Source organism: Ammospiza nelsoni, chromosome 24, assembly GCF_027579445.1.
Source record: "Ammospiza nelsoni isolate bAmmNel1 chromosome 24, bAmmNel1.pri, whole genome shotgun sequence".
In the NCBI taxonomy this organism is placed as follows: Eukaryota; Metazoa; Chordata; class Aves; order Passeriformes; family Passerellidae; genus Ammospiza; species Ammospiza nelsoni.
Window position 1 is genome coordinate 4523536 of NC_080656.1, and position 16233 is coordinate 4539768.

Here is a 16233-nt window from a genome sequence, read left to right on the forward strand (position 1 = left end):
TGCTCAGACACGAGGGGGATGATGTGGGGAGGGAAGAGAAGAGTGAGGGAGGGCAGGCAGGCAGGTGAAGCAGCGATGGTGCAGAGCAGCCGTACCAGAGAGCACAGTGCAGGACGCGGGGTGCAGGCTGCTCACTGCACCCCCCGAGCTCACTCACCTCACACAACACCCCCACACGACCGGGCCTGACCTAGTAACCCTTTGGTGCGCGCTGAGCTGGGGCTGGAGGCACCAAAGCCCCGGGAAAGGTGCGCTGGGTGCCAGCATCGGGAGGCATCCGTAGCTGCGTGTGCCCGCCCGGATTGGCGGAGCACGGTGACTTCACGCCACCCCAGCCATCCCCCTGCTTCTCCTCCTGGCCTACTTTGCTCCAGGAAACCAGCGTGGAGCCTGTGAGGCAACCCAGCAGCTCCCAGAGCGGAGCAGCGGGCAGGCAGAGCCGAGGGAGGCAGGGAAACACTGCAGAGCTCAGGCACATCAAAGCCTCTGAGAGCATCGCTGCTCAAAGCGCTGCCTGACAGTGCTGCCTCAAAGTGCTTATTCATCCCCCGGTGCTCAGGCACGCAGCAGGAGCACACAGAGACCCACGAACGGATTTATGGCAGGGTTTGGACACACTGAGGGTTTGAACGCACCAAGGGGCAGCTCAGCCTCTGCAAAACCAGCACCGAGCATTGCTGCTGCCCTGGGCGCAGGCACTGTCACACCCAGGGAGTTTGGTATGTTCAGTATCTGACAGCCCTGGCAGACCCACGGGGATTTGTATATTCAATATTTAACTTACAGCCACGGCAGATTTCATATATTCAGTATTTTACAGCTGTGGCAGATCCGTGGGGGCTTGGTATATTCAGTATCTGACAGCCCTGGCAGACCCATGGGGGTTTAGTATATTCTATATTTTACAGCCCTGGTAGACCCACAGGGGTTTAATATTTTCAATATTTTACAGCTGTGGCAGACCCATGGGGATTTAATATATTCAGTATTTTACAGCCCTGGCAGACCCCAGGGGGTTTAATATATTCAGTATTTTACAGCTGTGGCAGATCCGTGGGGATTTGGTATATTCAATATTTAACTTACAGCCATGGCAGACCCATGGGGATTTCATATATTCAGTATTTTACAGCTGTGGCAGATCCGTGGGGGTTTGGTATATTCAATATTTAACTTACAGCCCTGGCAGACCCACAAGGGTTTATTATATACTATATTTTACAGCCCTGGTAGACCCATAGGGGTTTAATATATTCAATATATTACAACTGTAGCAGACCCATGGGGGTTTATTATATTCAGTACTTTACAGCCACAGCAGACCCACGCAGGTTTAGTATATTCAATATTTAATTTACAGCCCTAGCAGACCCAGGGGGGTTTAGTACATTCAATATTTAACCTACAGCCTTGGCATACCCACGAGTGTTTAGTATATTCAATGTTTTCCAGCTGGGGCAGACCCATGGGGGTTTAATAAATTCACTGTTTTACAGCCCTGGTAAACCCATGGGGGTTTAGTATATTCAATATTTACAGCCCTGGCAGACCCACAAGGGTTTATTATATTCTATATTTTACAGCTCTGGTAGACCCATAGGGGTTTAATATATTTAATATTTTACAGCCCTGGTAGACCCATAGGAGTTTATTATATTCAATATTTACAGCCCTGGCAAACCCACGAGGGTTTGTTATATTCCATATTTTACAGCCATGGCAGACCCACGAGGGTTTGTTATATTCAATATTTTACAGCCATGGCAGACCCACGAGGGTTTGTTATATTCAATATTTTACAGCCCTGGCAGACCCCTGGGAGTTGAGTATATTCAATATTTCACAGCTGTAGCAGACTCATGGGGATTTAGTATATTCCATATCTACGGCCATGGCAGACCCACAGGGGTTTGGTATATTCAATAGTTAACTTACAGCCCTGGCAGACCCACGACTGTTTAGTATATTCAATATTTTACAGCTATGGCAGATTCATGGGTGTTTAGTATAATCTATATTTTACAGCTGTATCAGACCCATGGGGGTTTATTATATTCAGTATTTTACAGCCCTGACAGACCGACGACTGTTTAGTATATTCAATATTTTACAGCCCTGGTAGACCCATGGGGGTTTAATATATTCAATATTTTACTTACAGTCATGGCAGATCCATGGGGATTTGTTATATTCAATATTTTACAGCTGTGGCAGACCCATTAGGGGTTTACTATATTTACAGCCCTGGCAGACTGAGGGGGGTTTGGTATATTCAATATTTAACTTACAGCCCTGGCAGACCCACAAGGGTTTATTATATTCCATATTTGACAGCCCTGGCAGACCCGCAGGATTTTAGTACATTCAGTATTTGACAGCCCTGGCACCAGCCTGTGCTGGAGGACAATGGCACAGATGTCACCCTCCTGCAGAGGGTGCAGCAGGCTGGGGACAGGCAGGAGCCCTCAGCACCAAGGCACCCCTAGGAAGGGCCATGAGCACAGAGAGGGCTCCTCTTGGAGCCTTGACACTCACAAAATGTGGATTTTGCCCTGTGTTTGTGCTGCCATGCGTTCATGCGTGCCTGCACAAACCCACGCTGGCACACTGCTCCTTTGTGCTCAGGATACACAAAAGCTCTGGGAGAGAGGAGCCTTGGATGGGAACTGGGAAGGAATTCATCCCAAGGCTGGGCTGGATGGGGCTTGGAGCACCCTGGCATGGTGGGAGGGGTCCCTGCCATGGGACTGGGTGGGTGTAAGGTCCCTTCCATCCCAAACCATTCCGTGATTCCATGAAATACTGTCGCAGACATCTTTTTATGAAAATCCTTTCCTTAGGATTTTTCCTCCTGAGAAGCTGACAGGCCTCAGGAACAAAATGTAAACAATGGTTATCTGCTGCTGTGGAATGCAACAGGTGCATCTGGGATTGGTCTCGTGTGGTTGTTTCTAATTAATGGCCAGTCACAGTCAGCTGGCTCAGACTCTCTGTCCCAGTCACAAACCTTTGTTATCATTCCTTTCTATTCTTAGCTTAGCTACCCTTCTGAGGAAACCTTTTCTTCTATTCTTTTAGTATAGTTTTAATATAATATATATCATAAAGTAATAAATCAGCTTTCTGAAACATGGAGTCAGATCCTCGTCTCTTCCCTCATCCTCAGACCCCTGTGAATGCTGTCACAAAATACAGCCTGGTCAGGGACATAAAGCCCCTCCTCTGAACACTTATTTCAGCCTCCTAAAGCCTCCAGTGCAGACACAGAGATCCACAAACAGCAAATCCACAGCCCCTGCTCCCCAACCCCTCCTTCATGAAGCCACAGATGTCCCTCAATGACATTTCTCTTTCTGTGATTTTCTCCAATGACATTTCTACTTCTGTGATTTTCTCCAAGTTCACGACAGCGTGGGAAGGGGTAAAAAAAGCACTACAGCTTCATGAAGGACTTTCAGCAAATCCTGAGGTAAAGAATCGTAATTTTGCAATTCAGAAAAAGCTGAATTTCCACGTTTCAGCCTCTCTACAGCAGAGGCTCCCTGTGGCTGCAGCAGCTCCTGAACTTAAAGCAAACAGGAAACATCTCCTGAGGAAGTGCAGCCTTAGGAAGGGAACAGCCCACTGTGAAATGCCTGAGCTCCGGGGAGGAATTCCAGGCTCCATAAATATCCACAGCCACGGCCCCGTTAGCCCGGGGTTCCTAATTGCCTCCAAAAGGATTCCTTAGCAATTAGAGAACATTGCTTTTTGTCAGCATTACCCTTCCCACAGGCACAGCCCACAGCCAGCAGGGCATCCTCTGTATGGCTCCAGAGCAGCCTCGCCTCTCAAAGGCTCTCAGGGACTAAAAAATTCCCTTTTTCTATTTACAGAATTCCAGGCTCCATAAATATCCACAGCCGCGGTCCTGTTAGCCCGGGCTTCCAGCTCCTCCAAAAGGATTCCTTAACAATTAGAGAACATTGCTTTTTGTCAGCATTACCCTTCCCACAGGCACAGCTGGGCATCCTCTGTATGGCTCCACATCCCTCAAAGACTCCCAGGGACTAAAAAATTCCCTTTTTCTATTTATAGAATAAGAGCCTCACCTCTCAAAGGCTCCTAGGGACTAAAAAAATTCCCTTTTTCAAGTGCCCAGCAGTGCAAACAAAGGGCTGAGCAGGCTCAGATTAATTTGCCAGGAAAGGTGCGTGAGCTGCAGGCATGAATTCAATGTGCTGCCACTCCAGCCACGCTGTGATTCTCCCATATGGCAAAAAAAAATAAAAAAAGAAAAGAAAAGGAGTTAGGGAAGCACCAAAAAAAAACCCTGTTTGGGTCTGTGAAATGCATGCAAACAAAACCTGTTAGCGACAGAACCAGTGGGAGGGGAAATTAGAAACAAATCAGGAAATGTTACAGGGAGAGAGGAAGGACTGCTAGAGAAAATGTAAGGAGGAGAGAGTTTAATTGGAATGCCAAGGAGGAGAGAGTTTAATTGGCGAATGCACCTTGGTTACAGGTGTACAGATCCCCAGGAAAATGTGGCAGGTGGGCACAGTCCCGAGTCCTCCCCGAAGGCGGCAGCGACGGGCAGCGATGTGCAGATGCCATCACAGCATCTGCCAGCCAGGGCACACCTCCATTTCCCTGGGAAAAAGCCCTGCAGGGACTCCCTCAGTGCTGCAGCAGCTGGGAAGTCACATGAGGCTTCATTTCCAGCAAAAAAAAAAAAAAAATAAAAAATGCATTTCTCTCTCTGCAGGCATGACGGGAGCTGTAGTTCATGGCCAGGGCAGAGAGAGCCCGAGAGCCATTTCTGAGCCTCTGCCCCTGAGCTGGGCTCCTGGGAGGCACAGAAAGGTGGAACAGCAGCACAGCACCTTGGTGATTCCTACTTGCAATATTCCTACCTTTTTCTGATCCCTACTTGCAATATTCCTACCTTTTTCTGATCCCTACTTGCAATATTCCTACCTTTTTCTGATCCCTACTTGCAATATTCCTACCTTTTTTCCTGATTCCTACTTGGAATATTCCTACCTTTTTCTGATTCCTACTTGGAATATTCCTAGCTTTTTTATGATTCTTACTTGCAATATTCCCACCTTTTTCTGATCCCTACCTTTTTCTGATCCCTACTCGGAATATTCCCACCTTTTTCTGATTCCTATCTGGAATATTCCTACCTTCTCCTGATTCCCACTTGCAATATTCCTACCTTTTGCTGATTCCTGCCTTTTTTCTGATTCCTACTTGTGATATTCCTACTTGGGATATTCCTGCCATTTTCTGATTCCCACTTGCAATATTCCTACCTTTTTCTGATTCCTACTTGGAATATTCCTACCTTTTTCTGATTCCTACCTTTTTCTGATTCTTACTTTGAATATTCCTACCTTTTCCTGATTCCTACTTGCAATATTCCTACCTTTTATGATTCCTACTTGGAATATTCCTAACTTTTTTTATGATTCCCACTTGGATTATTCCTACCTTTATCTGATTCCTACTTGCAATATCCCTACCTTTTTTCTGATTGATACTTGGAATATTCCCACCTTTTTCTGATTCCTATTTGGAATATTTCTACCTTTTTCTGATTCCTACCTTCTCCTGATTCCTACTTGCAGTATTCCTACTTTTTTCTGATTCCTGCTTGGAATATTCCCACATTTTTCTGATTCCTTATTGGAATATTCCTACTTTTTTTCTGATTCCTATTTGGAATATTTCTACCTTTTTCTGACTCCTACTTTTTTTCTGATTCCTACTTGGAATCAGAGAATGGAGAAAACCAGCCCTCCATCAAAAGGAGAAAAATAATTCCCTTATTTTTTTTAAAAAATAATTTAAAATATATAATTTTAAATATATTATTTAAAATAATAAAAAGAGACTTGGGTATAGGAAGAATATTTGTATCAGGAGAATGAGGGGCAGCACCAGGAAGGCGGAGAGGCCGGGATGATTCAGGTTGTAACTGCTGCTTTCTTGAGCAATATTAGAATTTTTAAATCCTGCTTTCACGCTGTGCTTTGGCTCTTTGCCTCCCCTCATTGTCCTGCCTGTTTGAACTCAGCCTTCCTTTTGCCTGGGGTGGTGCAAGAACCTCTCCCAGGCTGGGAAAGGCTCAGTCACTGCAAATCTGCGGAACAGAGAACTCTGACTCATGGCACACCTCAGAGAGAAATCCCCATTCTTCTTTTCTGGGCAATTCAAAGGGAGGGCATTTCTTAATTTCCTAATTTTTGCCTCCATTGCCAAGAATGTGCAGCCACTGTGAGCAGGCAGCAAGAGGTCACTGCCTGGGGCAGAAATCTTGGTTGGTTTATTTCTCTGAGACAAAGAGATCCTGAATTATGTCATGGTCTGAATTAATTCCCATCACACCACAGTCCAACGCCTGAACAGGAGGAGATTTCCACTCAGCATCATGTTAAACATGCAGACTCCCCAAATCAGAGTGCTTTTAAATGCCTAAATAAAACCTTCAGACCTGTTGGAACCAAAGTCTTTCCAAGCTAAATCTTTATATTCAGTCCAACAACCTGGATGGGCTGGCCCTGCCTGAGGATCATCCATGGAGACCCTGGAGAAACCAAACCTCCTGTTCCCCTCTGGATCTGTGGGGTAGCTCCTGCAATATCCTATTAAAAATAACCTCCAGTTACGGATAAACTGGTGAAGAACGTACATTATGATATTTTTTTGGCTTTAGGAATAAAAGACATTAGAGGGATGACTGCAGAGGAGGGGAAAGATCCTGAACACTTCAATTCTGAAACCTGAGACATGAGAAATCAGCTAAAGAACACAACCTGAGGCTGCAGGGAGGCATTTCAGAGCAGCACTGAAAGCCTTCCCCTGCAGGTTCAGGGGCTCTCCCAGTGCCAGTGGCATCAACAACAGGGCAGAACCAAGGCTGGCAGCAGGAACAGAGGGCAGAGGATGCCCCTGACCCACAGAGCCACCCAGCATCAACCCTGCTTCCTCAGGATGGGCGGCAGGTGCTGCACAAAGCCTGAACTCACATACAGAACCCTAAACCTGGAGCAAAGAGTAAAGAAATCCCGAACTCCTACAGAGCTGGAAGCTTTGCCAGACCCCCAAACAGGCCCATAATCCCACGGGAATGGCACTGAAAGAGCAGGAAGGGGTTCAGCAGAGCCAGCACTCGGCAGCCAAAGGTTTGGGGCAGGGCTCATTGGGGGAATGGAAACCAGGGAGAAGAAAAGTATGAGGTTAAATATTAGGGTGAAGTATTGGGGGGGAAGTATTGGGGGAAAGTATTGGGGGGAAAGTATTGGGGGGAAAGTATTGGGGGAAAGTATTGGGGGGAAAGTATTGGGGGGGAAAGTATTGGGGGGGAAAGTATTGGGGGGAAAGTATTGGGGGAAAGTATTGGGGGAAAGTATTGGGGGGGAAAGTATTGGGGGAAAGTATTGGGGGAAAGTATTAGGGGAAAGTATTAGGGGAAAGTTGGAGGAGAAGAGGGGAAAAAGCAGCGGGGCTGGTGCCATCCCAGTGCCCAACCTTGCTGCACACACCAAGATGCACAACACAAACACTCAGCACAGGCCAGGGCAGCGGAGGGGCAGGCAGAGAAGCAGAAGAAGAAAGGCAGAGGTCAGCGAGCACTCACACGGTTACAGTCATCGGCAGCAGGGGGGGATCTGTCCCAGGCCAGTCCCAGCAGCCTGAGGGAGCCTCCCTGCAGCAGCAGGGCAGGAAAACACGGCTGCAGCCAAAGAGGATAAAACCCCAGCTGGGTTACACACGCACAGTGGGGCAGGGGGAAAAGCAGCACAGGGCCGTGACCTCCGAGTCCAGCGTGGAAGGAAGGATGCAGGGCTGCAGGGGACAGCCCTGGGGTGGCTCTGGGGCTTGCTGTGCCCACTGCAGCCTGGCCCAGAGGAAGCAGCAGTGACGAGGCTGATGAGAGGGCAGAGCTGAGCAAGGAGCTGCTGGAGCTGCTCTGCTCTCAGATTTCTCCCATCACAGGCAATTCCATTTTAAAGGAGCAGCTGCCCAGGAGACTTTTTGCCAGATGCAAGATGCTGCTGTGGGGTAAGGTGCAGAAAGCTGAGCGAATGAATTCTCTGTTCAGCTGAGAGTTTGATGATGATGGTTACTGGAATTAAATCCTCAAGGGCAGAACTGACCCAGCAGACTGCCCACTACCACTGTCCCACATTTTCCCCAAATCTCCTGTAACAGGGCAGAAGATACCTGAAAGATGTGTGAAAAGTGTGGATGTTCAGCTCAGAATGAAGCTAGGGGATGCCTTATAGACATAAAAAGCATAAAAGGATGTTCCAAGCCCCTCTGGGATGGTTGGTACCTCTCCTCTTTGCTGACTATGAAATTTGAAGATGCACTCATTTCCTTTTGCCAGATGCAGTGCTGCTGTGGGGTGAGGTGCAGAAAGCTGAGAGAATGAATTCTCTGTTGAAACAAGGAGAGTTTGATGATAATGGTTACTGGAGAGAGTTTGATGATAATGGTTACTGGAATTAATTCTCAAGGGCAGAATTTACCTGCCCACTATCACTGTCCCAGCTTTCCCCAAATCTCCTGAAATGGGAAAAAACACCTGGTGAAAAGTGTCCATGTTCAGCTCAGAAGGAAGCCAGGAGATGCTTTGGAGAGGTAAAATCCACAAAAGGATGTTCCACACTCCTCTGGAATGGTTGGTACCTCTCCTTTTGATGCTGACTATGAAATGTGAAGATCCACTCATTTCCCTGTGCCAGATGCAAGATGCTGCTGTGGGGTGAGGTGCAGAAAGCTGAGACAATGAATTCTTTGTTGAAACAAGGAGAGTTTGATGATGATGGTTACTGGAATTAAATTCTCAAGGGCAGAATTGACCCAGCAGACTGCCCACTACCACTGTCCCAGCTTTCCCCAAATCTCCTGAAATGGGAAAACACCTGGTGAAAAGTGTGGATGCTCAGCTTAGGAGGAAGCCAAGGGACACCTTGCAGAGGTAAAATCCATAAAAGGGTATTCCAAGCTCTCAAATAGTTGGTACCTCTCCTTTTTGATTGCTGATTATGAAATGTGAAGATGCGCTCATTTCCTTGTGCCAGCTGCAGTGCTGCTGTGGGGTGAGGTGCAGAAAGTGGAGAGAATGAATTCTATGTTGAAACAAAGAAAGTTGGACTGTAATGGTTACTGGAATGACAATCTCAAGGGCAGAATTAACCCAGCAGAGTGCCCACTACCACTATCCCACATTTTCCCCAAATCTCCTGAAATGGCAGAAAACACCTGGTGAAAAGTGTGGACGCTCAGCTCAGAAGGAAGGCAGGGGACACCTTGCAGAGATAAATTCCATAAAAGGATTTTCCACACTCCTCTGGAATCGCTGGTACCTCTCCTTTTTCACTGCTGACTATGAAATGTGAAGATCCACTCATTTCCCAAGGTAACCATTGCGAATCTTGTCATTTTCCAAAGATTTACAGCGCTGAGAGCACAGAACAGGCCATGACGAGGGATGTGTGTGTGCTGACTGCAAAGCCAGGAGAGAATTGCTTTGTTCAGCTCTCCTTCACCAGACCAGTGCAAAACACCTCAAATTCCCAGCTCAGACCAGTGGAATTTTTCTGTCCCTACAGAGAATGAAGAAGAAATGCCCTGCAGTGAGCAGCTGCCTTCAGAAAGAGCTGATGGCTGTGAGATGCAAAGGGCTCTGTGAGGAGAGCAGCATTCCAGCTGGAGGAAGCAATTCCCACTGATCCTGTGAGGACAGCAGCATTCCAGCTGGAGGAAGCAATTCCTAAATCCCTTCCCAGCACTCACACCCTGCCCCATCCCCAAGGAAGCTGAGGCAGCACCACTGAGCCTCAAGAGCAATTTCTCCTCCAGCTGCCAAGGCAGGAGGATCAGCATCTCCTGTGCCTTCAGCCAGGGCTGTGACCAGCCAAAATCCAGATTATTGTGGGCCCAGATCCTCCAAAAATTCAAGAGGGAAGAACAAAAGGAAATATTTGTAAAAGATTTAGAGATTTGTAAAAAACAAATCTTTTTGTCGCTATAGGACACCAAAGAACACAAGCGCACACCGCTGCTCTCAAGGTGAAGGAAAAAAGGGAAGTTTATTTCCTGACTCCAACATTTACAGTTTTCCAAAAGTGACAGCGTTTTGGAGGGTGACAGCGCCACCTCTCCAATGACACTGGACAGACCAACAGTCCATCAATTTCTCCTCCTCCATAAAGGAATGCAAAACAATGAGTTATTTACAGAAAGCGTGTGAGAAAGTTCGCTACAAGAATGTCAGCATCAGAAGGCTTAGAAAAATCTTAAAAAACAGGGTGACACCTTTTTCTGCTCTCCAATTTATTTTTGTGGGTTTTGTCTCACTTATCCCTGCACTATTTCTCCTCACCTGTGCATTTATCCTTTCCCTGCACACTGCACATCAAAGGAGTCACTACAAACTCAGAGTTTTGCCCCATCTCATCCCCAAGATTAAGAGAAGCTTGAAATCTCTGAGATTTTATTAAAAACAGAAGCAGGTTAAAGCTGTAGCAACCCAAGGGGCTCCTACCTTGAGACACCCTTTCCACCCCACTGCTTTGAGCTAAAAAATCTCTGTAAAAAGGGAGAAGATGGCACTGACTCCTCACAGACAGCAGCTCCATCTGCTAACTCAACTCTCCAGCACAAGAAGGGACATTGGGGTCCAGCTGGGATGTCTGACATCACATTTTACAGTTTTATTAAGTAGATACACATTTTAACCTCCCAGGAAGTTTTCTGAAATGGGAAATTCCCCCTTTTAAACTGGATTTTGGCTGCAAATAAGCCAAGGGATGTGTTCTATCATGTGCATTCTCACATTTTATTTGTCTTCTCTGTTGGTCAGACCCACAGATGGAGCTCTGTTTGTGTAAGATCACTTTTCACTTCCCCTTAAGCAGCTCCCCGAACATCCCCTGGGAAATTCTACACCCAAATAATATCAACAGCAAATGATTCACAAGGGGAAAATGTTAGAAAATAAAAAGGGTTCCTGGAGAGCTGCACCCCATTTTAACTGAACATCACCTTTGTGGCACTGCAGCCACCCCACACAGGTGGAACAAGGGACAAATTCACTTTTTTTGTGCAGAGGAACACCAAGAACCCTCATGGCATGAGTCACATCTTGCTTTGTGATGCCAGCCCTGCTGAAATGTTCCCAGCCTGAAGGAAGGTGGGTTTGTGTGACAGGCACACAAAGAGGGGCTGCCCACACTCTGCTTTGTCTCAGGGAACCCCGCACTCCTTTCCAGCATCATTCATCCTGCTATCATCACTAATACAGCAGAATTCCCAAATCCTTTGGGTTTGGGCACATGCTGTAAGATTGGAAGGACAGTTCTGAGCCCCTAAAGACATCCCACGGAGGGATTTTATCCTGGAGTTAATCCAGTTTAACAAGGCATCCCTGTGAGATGAGGTGGGCAGCTCTGACCTCAATTTACAGCCAAATCTGCAATGCAAACCCTTCCCTGCAGAAACAGAATTAGAAAATCTTGAAAAATCTTAAAAAACCAGGGTGACACCTTTTTGTGCTCTCCAATTTATTGGCTCCACAAGTGGGGTTTGCCTCACTTACCCCTGCACTGTTTCTCCTCACCTGTGCATTTATCCTTTCCCTGCACATCAAACCCGCCCTTCTAGGCCCAAAAAACCCAAAACCCTCCCTTCTATGCCTAACAAACCCCCAAACCCTCCCTTCTGTGCCCAAACACCCAAAACCCTCCCTTCTGTGCCCAAACACCCAAAACCCCTCCCTTCTATGCCCAGCAAAGTCAAAAACCCTCCCTTCTGTGCCCAACAAACCCAAAACCCCTCCCTTCTATGCCTAACAAACCCCAAAACCCTCCCTTCTGTGCCCAAACACCCAAAACCCCTCCCTTCTATGCCTAACAAATCCCAAAACCCTCCCTTCTATGCCCAAAAACCCCTCCCTTCTGTGCCCAACAAACCCAAAACCCTCCCTTCTGTGCCCAGCAAACCCCAAAATCCTCTGTGCCCAACAAACCCTCCCTTCTGTGCATCCCTGACAGCCCCAGCACAGGGGGACCAGTTAAGTTCTGTGAGACTCTCCGATGTTCAGTTTTCCAGCAGAACTGCAGTTTCAGTGCTGCAAAAGGAGCCCACAAAGGCTTTGTCTCTCTTTGCTGGCGCTGCCCTCGGTCAGGCCAACAATTGGAGCATTTTCAGGCCATCTCAGGGAGCCCCACGTCCCCTCTCAGAACGGGCTCCTTCTCTCTGCTCCAAGGATCCGAGCATCCCTGGCGGGTCTGTCAGGCCTCCCCTGCACCCAGAGACAGGCACGGCACAGCAGGGCTGAGCTCAGCTGGGCTAAACCAGCCCACAAGAGTCAGAACCTGTCCAGAAAAATCAGAAATTTCAATAAAAACACCCAAAAAGAACAGTGGTGGCATCTGAGGAGCAGAGTGGTGTTTTCATTCACTGACTCTGCCAGGTTCACAAACCGAGGGGAGCAGAGCTGAGCTTAAGCTGCTCTTGTCAGCCAGAGGTGAGAGGGGCTAAAAAGGGACATAAACTAAATAGTAACCATCTTTCTTACGATAAAAAAAACCTTCCAGCAGTCTGGTTGAACTCTCTATTTAATATTAAGTCAAACTGGCTCAGAGTTTGGAGCTGGATTCAAATCCCAGTGATTGAATTCCATTCAATTCCAAGGGATTGCAAAAGCACCAGGGTTCACATCAGGGAGCTGTGGGAGCTCCAAGTCCTGGCCAGGAGAGTTTTAAAAAGCTCCCTGAAGATGAAGATCCATCAGTGAGGGGTAAATCAGGGATCTGAGTGGATCAGGATCATTCCTGCCAAGGATCTTTGCAGGAAAAGGGCTCAGAATGCTGTGCCAAAGGGAAAAGGACAGAGAGAGAAAGATGCAGAACAAATAAACCCTAGCAACATTAATGATATTAAATTTATCCATTTTCAAACTTTGCCCTCCTTTCTGCACTCCCCACAACTTCCTGGGAAAATTCAAGCAGCCAACAGAATTTCTTCAGCTTCTCTCTGTGGCAAACTTTCCCCTAATTCCCTTGAAAGCTGCCTGGTGAATTTTGATCCATTATTGGAGAAATCTTTATGAGATTGCTCAGAGCAGCAGCAAGCCCTGCAGCCCTGGAACTGCAGAATTGGGAGCTGCACAGATTAGGGAACGAAAATGAGATGCAGGATATATCAGAGATCTTTGTTAAAGTTAACTTCTCCATTTCCTCCTTGAGATATGATCTCTGTGTAAATCATTTGGATTTACAGCAGTGTAAATGTAAACAATTTTGATTTATTTGGGGTTTTTTGTGCAAATAGTTTTTTTATTATCTCTTATAAACTGCCACTCAGTTCCCTCTCCTCCATTTCCAGCCTTGCTTTCCATGCTCTCCCCTCTTTAACAGTTTCTCTCCTCTTTAGGCTCAGTCTAAGGATTATTTTTTCCTCTGGTTCAGTATTATATATCATTTTTAATTAAAACACGCTTTGCCTCCTTAAACCTGATGGGTGCCTTGGACAAGAACAATTCCTTGGTTCAAGCAGAGACAGGTTCATGAATTTGGGGTTAATTTGGTGGAAATTCAAGGTAATTTATGCACAATTTTGTCTCCTTTCAGTGATTCTGGGGTCTCTTATGTGCACACATCTCACCCAAATCTGTGCCTCAATCCCAGCCTTACCCACCCTGGAATTATTTTAACTCAAGCACAATTATTTGAACCCTCTGCCTGAATTTGAACTTTTTTTTTTGAGAAGCGTTTCAGCATGCGAGCAGCTCAGACTTAATTCCCCACCTCTGTTTTCCTGGGAGGTAAAAGGGGAATTCTCCTCTTTTATTTCATAAATAGTGATAAATAATTTTCATAAATAGCGACACAAGTGACTCACTCAGGCAATCAGCAAAGAACCGAGCCCTAAATTCACCCCAAACCTCTTTCCAGCACATCCCACTAAATTCTTCCAGCTAAAAACACCCATAAAGGACATTATTACCCCCAAATTAAGGACATTATTACCCCAAAATCAAGGACATTAATGGCCCAATAAAGGAGATTATTACCCCAAAATTAAGGAGATTATTACCCAAAAATTAAGGACATGATTATCCCAATAAAGGAGATTATTACCCCAAAAATCAAGGACATTATTATCCCAATAAACGACATTATTACCCCCAAATTAAGGACATTATTACCCCAAAATCAAGGACATTATTATCCCAATAAAGGAGATTATTACCCCAAAAATCAAGGACATTATTATCCCAATAAATGACATTATTACCCCAAAATTAAGGACATTATTACCCCAAAATCAAGGACATTATTATCCCAATAAAGGAGATTATTACCCCAAAAATCAAGGACATTATTATCCCAATAAATGACATTATTACCCCAAAATTAAGGACATTATTACCCCAAAATCAAGGACATTATTATCCCAATAAAGGAGATTATTACCCCAAAAATCAAGGACATTATTACCCCAAAATCAAGGACATTATTACCCCAAAATCAAGGACATTATTATCTCAATAAAGGAGATTATTACCCCAAAAATCAAGGACATTATTATCCCAATAAACGACATGATTACTCCAAAATAAAGGACATTACTATCCCAAAAAAGGAGATTATTACCCCAAAATCAAGGACATTATTACCCCAAAATCAAGGACATTATTATCTCAATGAAGGAGATTATTACCCCAAAAATCAAGGACATTATTATCCCAATAAACAACATGATTACTCCAAAATAAAGGACATTACTATCCCAAAAAAGGAGATTATTACTCCAAAATCAAGGACATTATTATCCCAATAAAGGAGATTATTACCCCAAAATCAAGGACATTATTACCCCAAAATCAAGGACATAATTATCCAAATAAAGGACATTATTACCCCAAAGTAAAGGACATTTTTATCCCAATAAAGGAGATTATTAGCCCAAAATAAAGGACATTATTAGCCCAAAATAAAGGAGATTATTAGCCCAAAATAAAGGAGATTATTAGCCCAAAATAAAGGAGATTATTAGCCCAAAATAAAGGAGATTATTAGCCCAAAATAAAGAACATTATTAGCCCAAAATAAAGAACATTATTAGCCCAAAATAAAGAACATTATTAGCCCAAAAATGAAGCGCGGCTCCCTCTCAGCAGGCAGAGACAGCACTCACACGGTTTGCAGAGGGACAGTTTTTTCCTCAGGGAGGAGACGCAGGGGTGGCACACGTGCCTGGCCGCCGTGCCGCAGGACGCTGTGCCAGGGCAGGGCTGCTGGACCATGGCAGCCTGTGCCAGCCCTGCAGGCAGCAGCAGCGCAGCACCCACGGCTCAGAGGAAGGGTGGCAGAGAGCCCCGAGCGCACCCAGAGCAGGGCAGGAGGTTCAGCCTGCTCCTCACACCTCCAGGAGCCGCCGTGGGGATCCCTGGCTGAGGAGGGAGCTGCGCCTTTGGTGCAGATGCTGCCTGGGAGGGTTCCGGCCATGCTCAGCTGGGTGTCCTTCCTGCTTCCATCTCACAACCAGCTCAGCAGCTCTTGGCTTCAGGCTGGGGCTGCTCCTTTCAGCCGGTGCAGCTCGTTCCCTGCTCAGAGCACCCCGGGCTCCTCCTGCTCCTGCCCATCTCTCTCTGGGATGCCAGGGCAGCGTGCCAAGGCAAGGGGCACCTTCCAGGGCACAGCACCTGCTCCCTGCCCTCCTTCCTGCTCACATCCTCCAGCTCTGGTGAAATCCTGGGTGGGGGAACCCCAAACATCCCTCTGTCCAAGACCCCTGCCAGGGGGCTCAGAGACCCTGGCGCGGAGCCCAGAACACCTGTGGGTTTGATTTTGAGTAAATGACCAACCTTAGATGAAGATCAGCAAGCCACAACAGTTTAGATAGAGTAATAACGAAGTTATCACGGGGTAAAAAAGTAGATTTTGGGGTTTTTAGAATGGGGGTTCAGGAGGTAAGATGGAGGGATCTGGGTGTGTCCAGACATCTTTTATGGAAAATCCTTTCCTTAGGATTTTTCCTCCTGAGAAGCTGGGAGGCCTCAGGAACAAAATGTAAACAATGGTTATCTGCTGCTGTGGGATGCAACAGGTGCATCTGTGATTGGTCTTATGGGGTTGTTTCTAATTAATGGCCAATCACAGTCAGCTGTTTTGGACAGAGAGCCGAGCCACAACCCTTTGTTATCATTCTTTCTTTTTCTATTCTTAG

The 16233-nt window shown here is 46.2% G+C and overlaps 1 protein-coding gene across 2 annotated transcripts in view; it reads right to left on the reverse strand.

Annotated features, from left to right (window-relative positions):
* Window positions 1-16233, reverse strand: part of GRAMD1B (GRAM domain containing 1B) — a 131215-nt gene that overhangs the window by 93067 nt on the left and 21915 nt on the right. Inside the window, exon 3 of one of the 2 annotated variants that reach the window (XM_059488369.1) lies at window positions 12036-12374. The exons of the other annotated variant lie outside the window; for it this stretch is intronic. Coding sequence (XP_059344352.1) covers window positions 12368-12374 — 7 coding nt within the window. The 3' untranslated portion in view covers window positions 12036-12367. Of the gene's footprint in view, window positions 1-12035; window positions 12375-16233 lie in introns of those variants that run through there. 2 annotated transcript variants of the gene reach the window in all.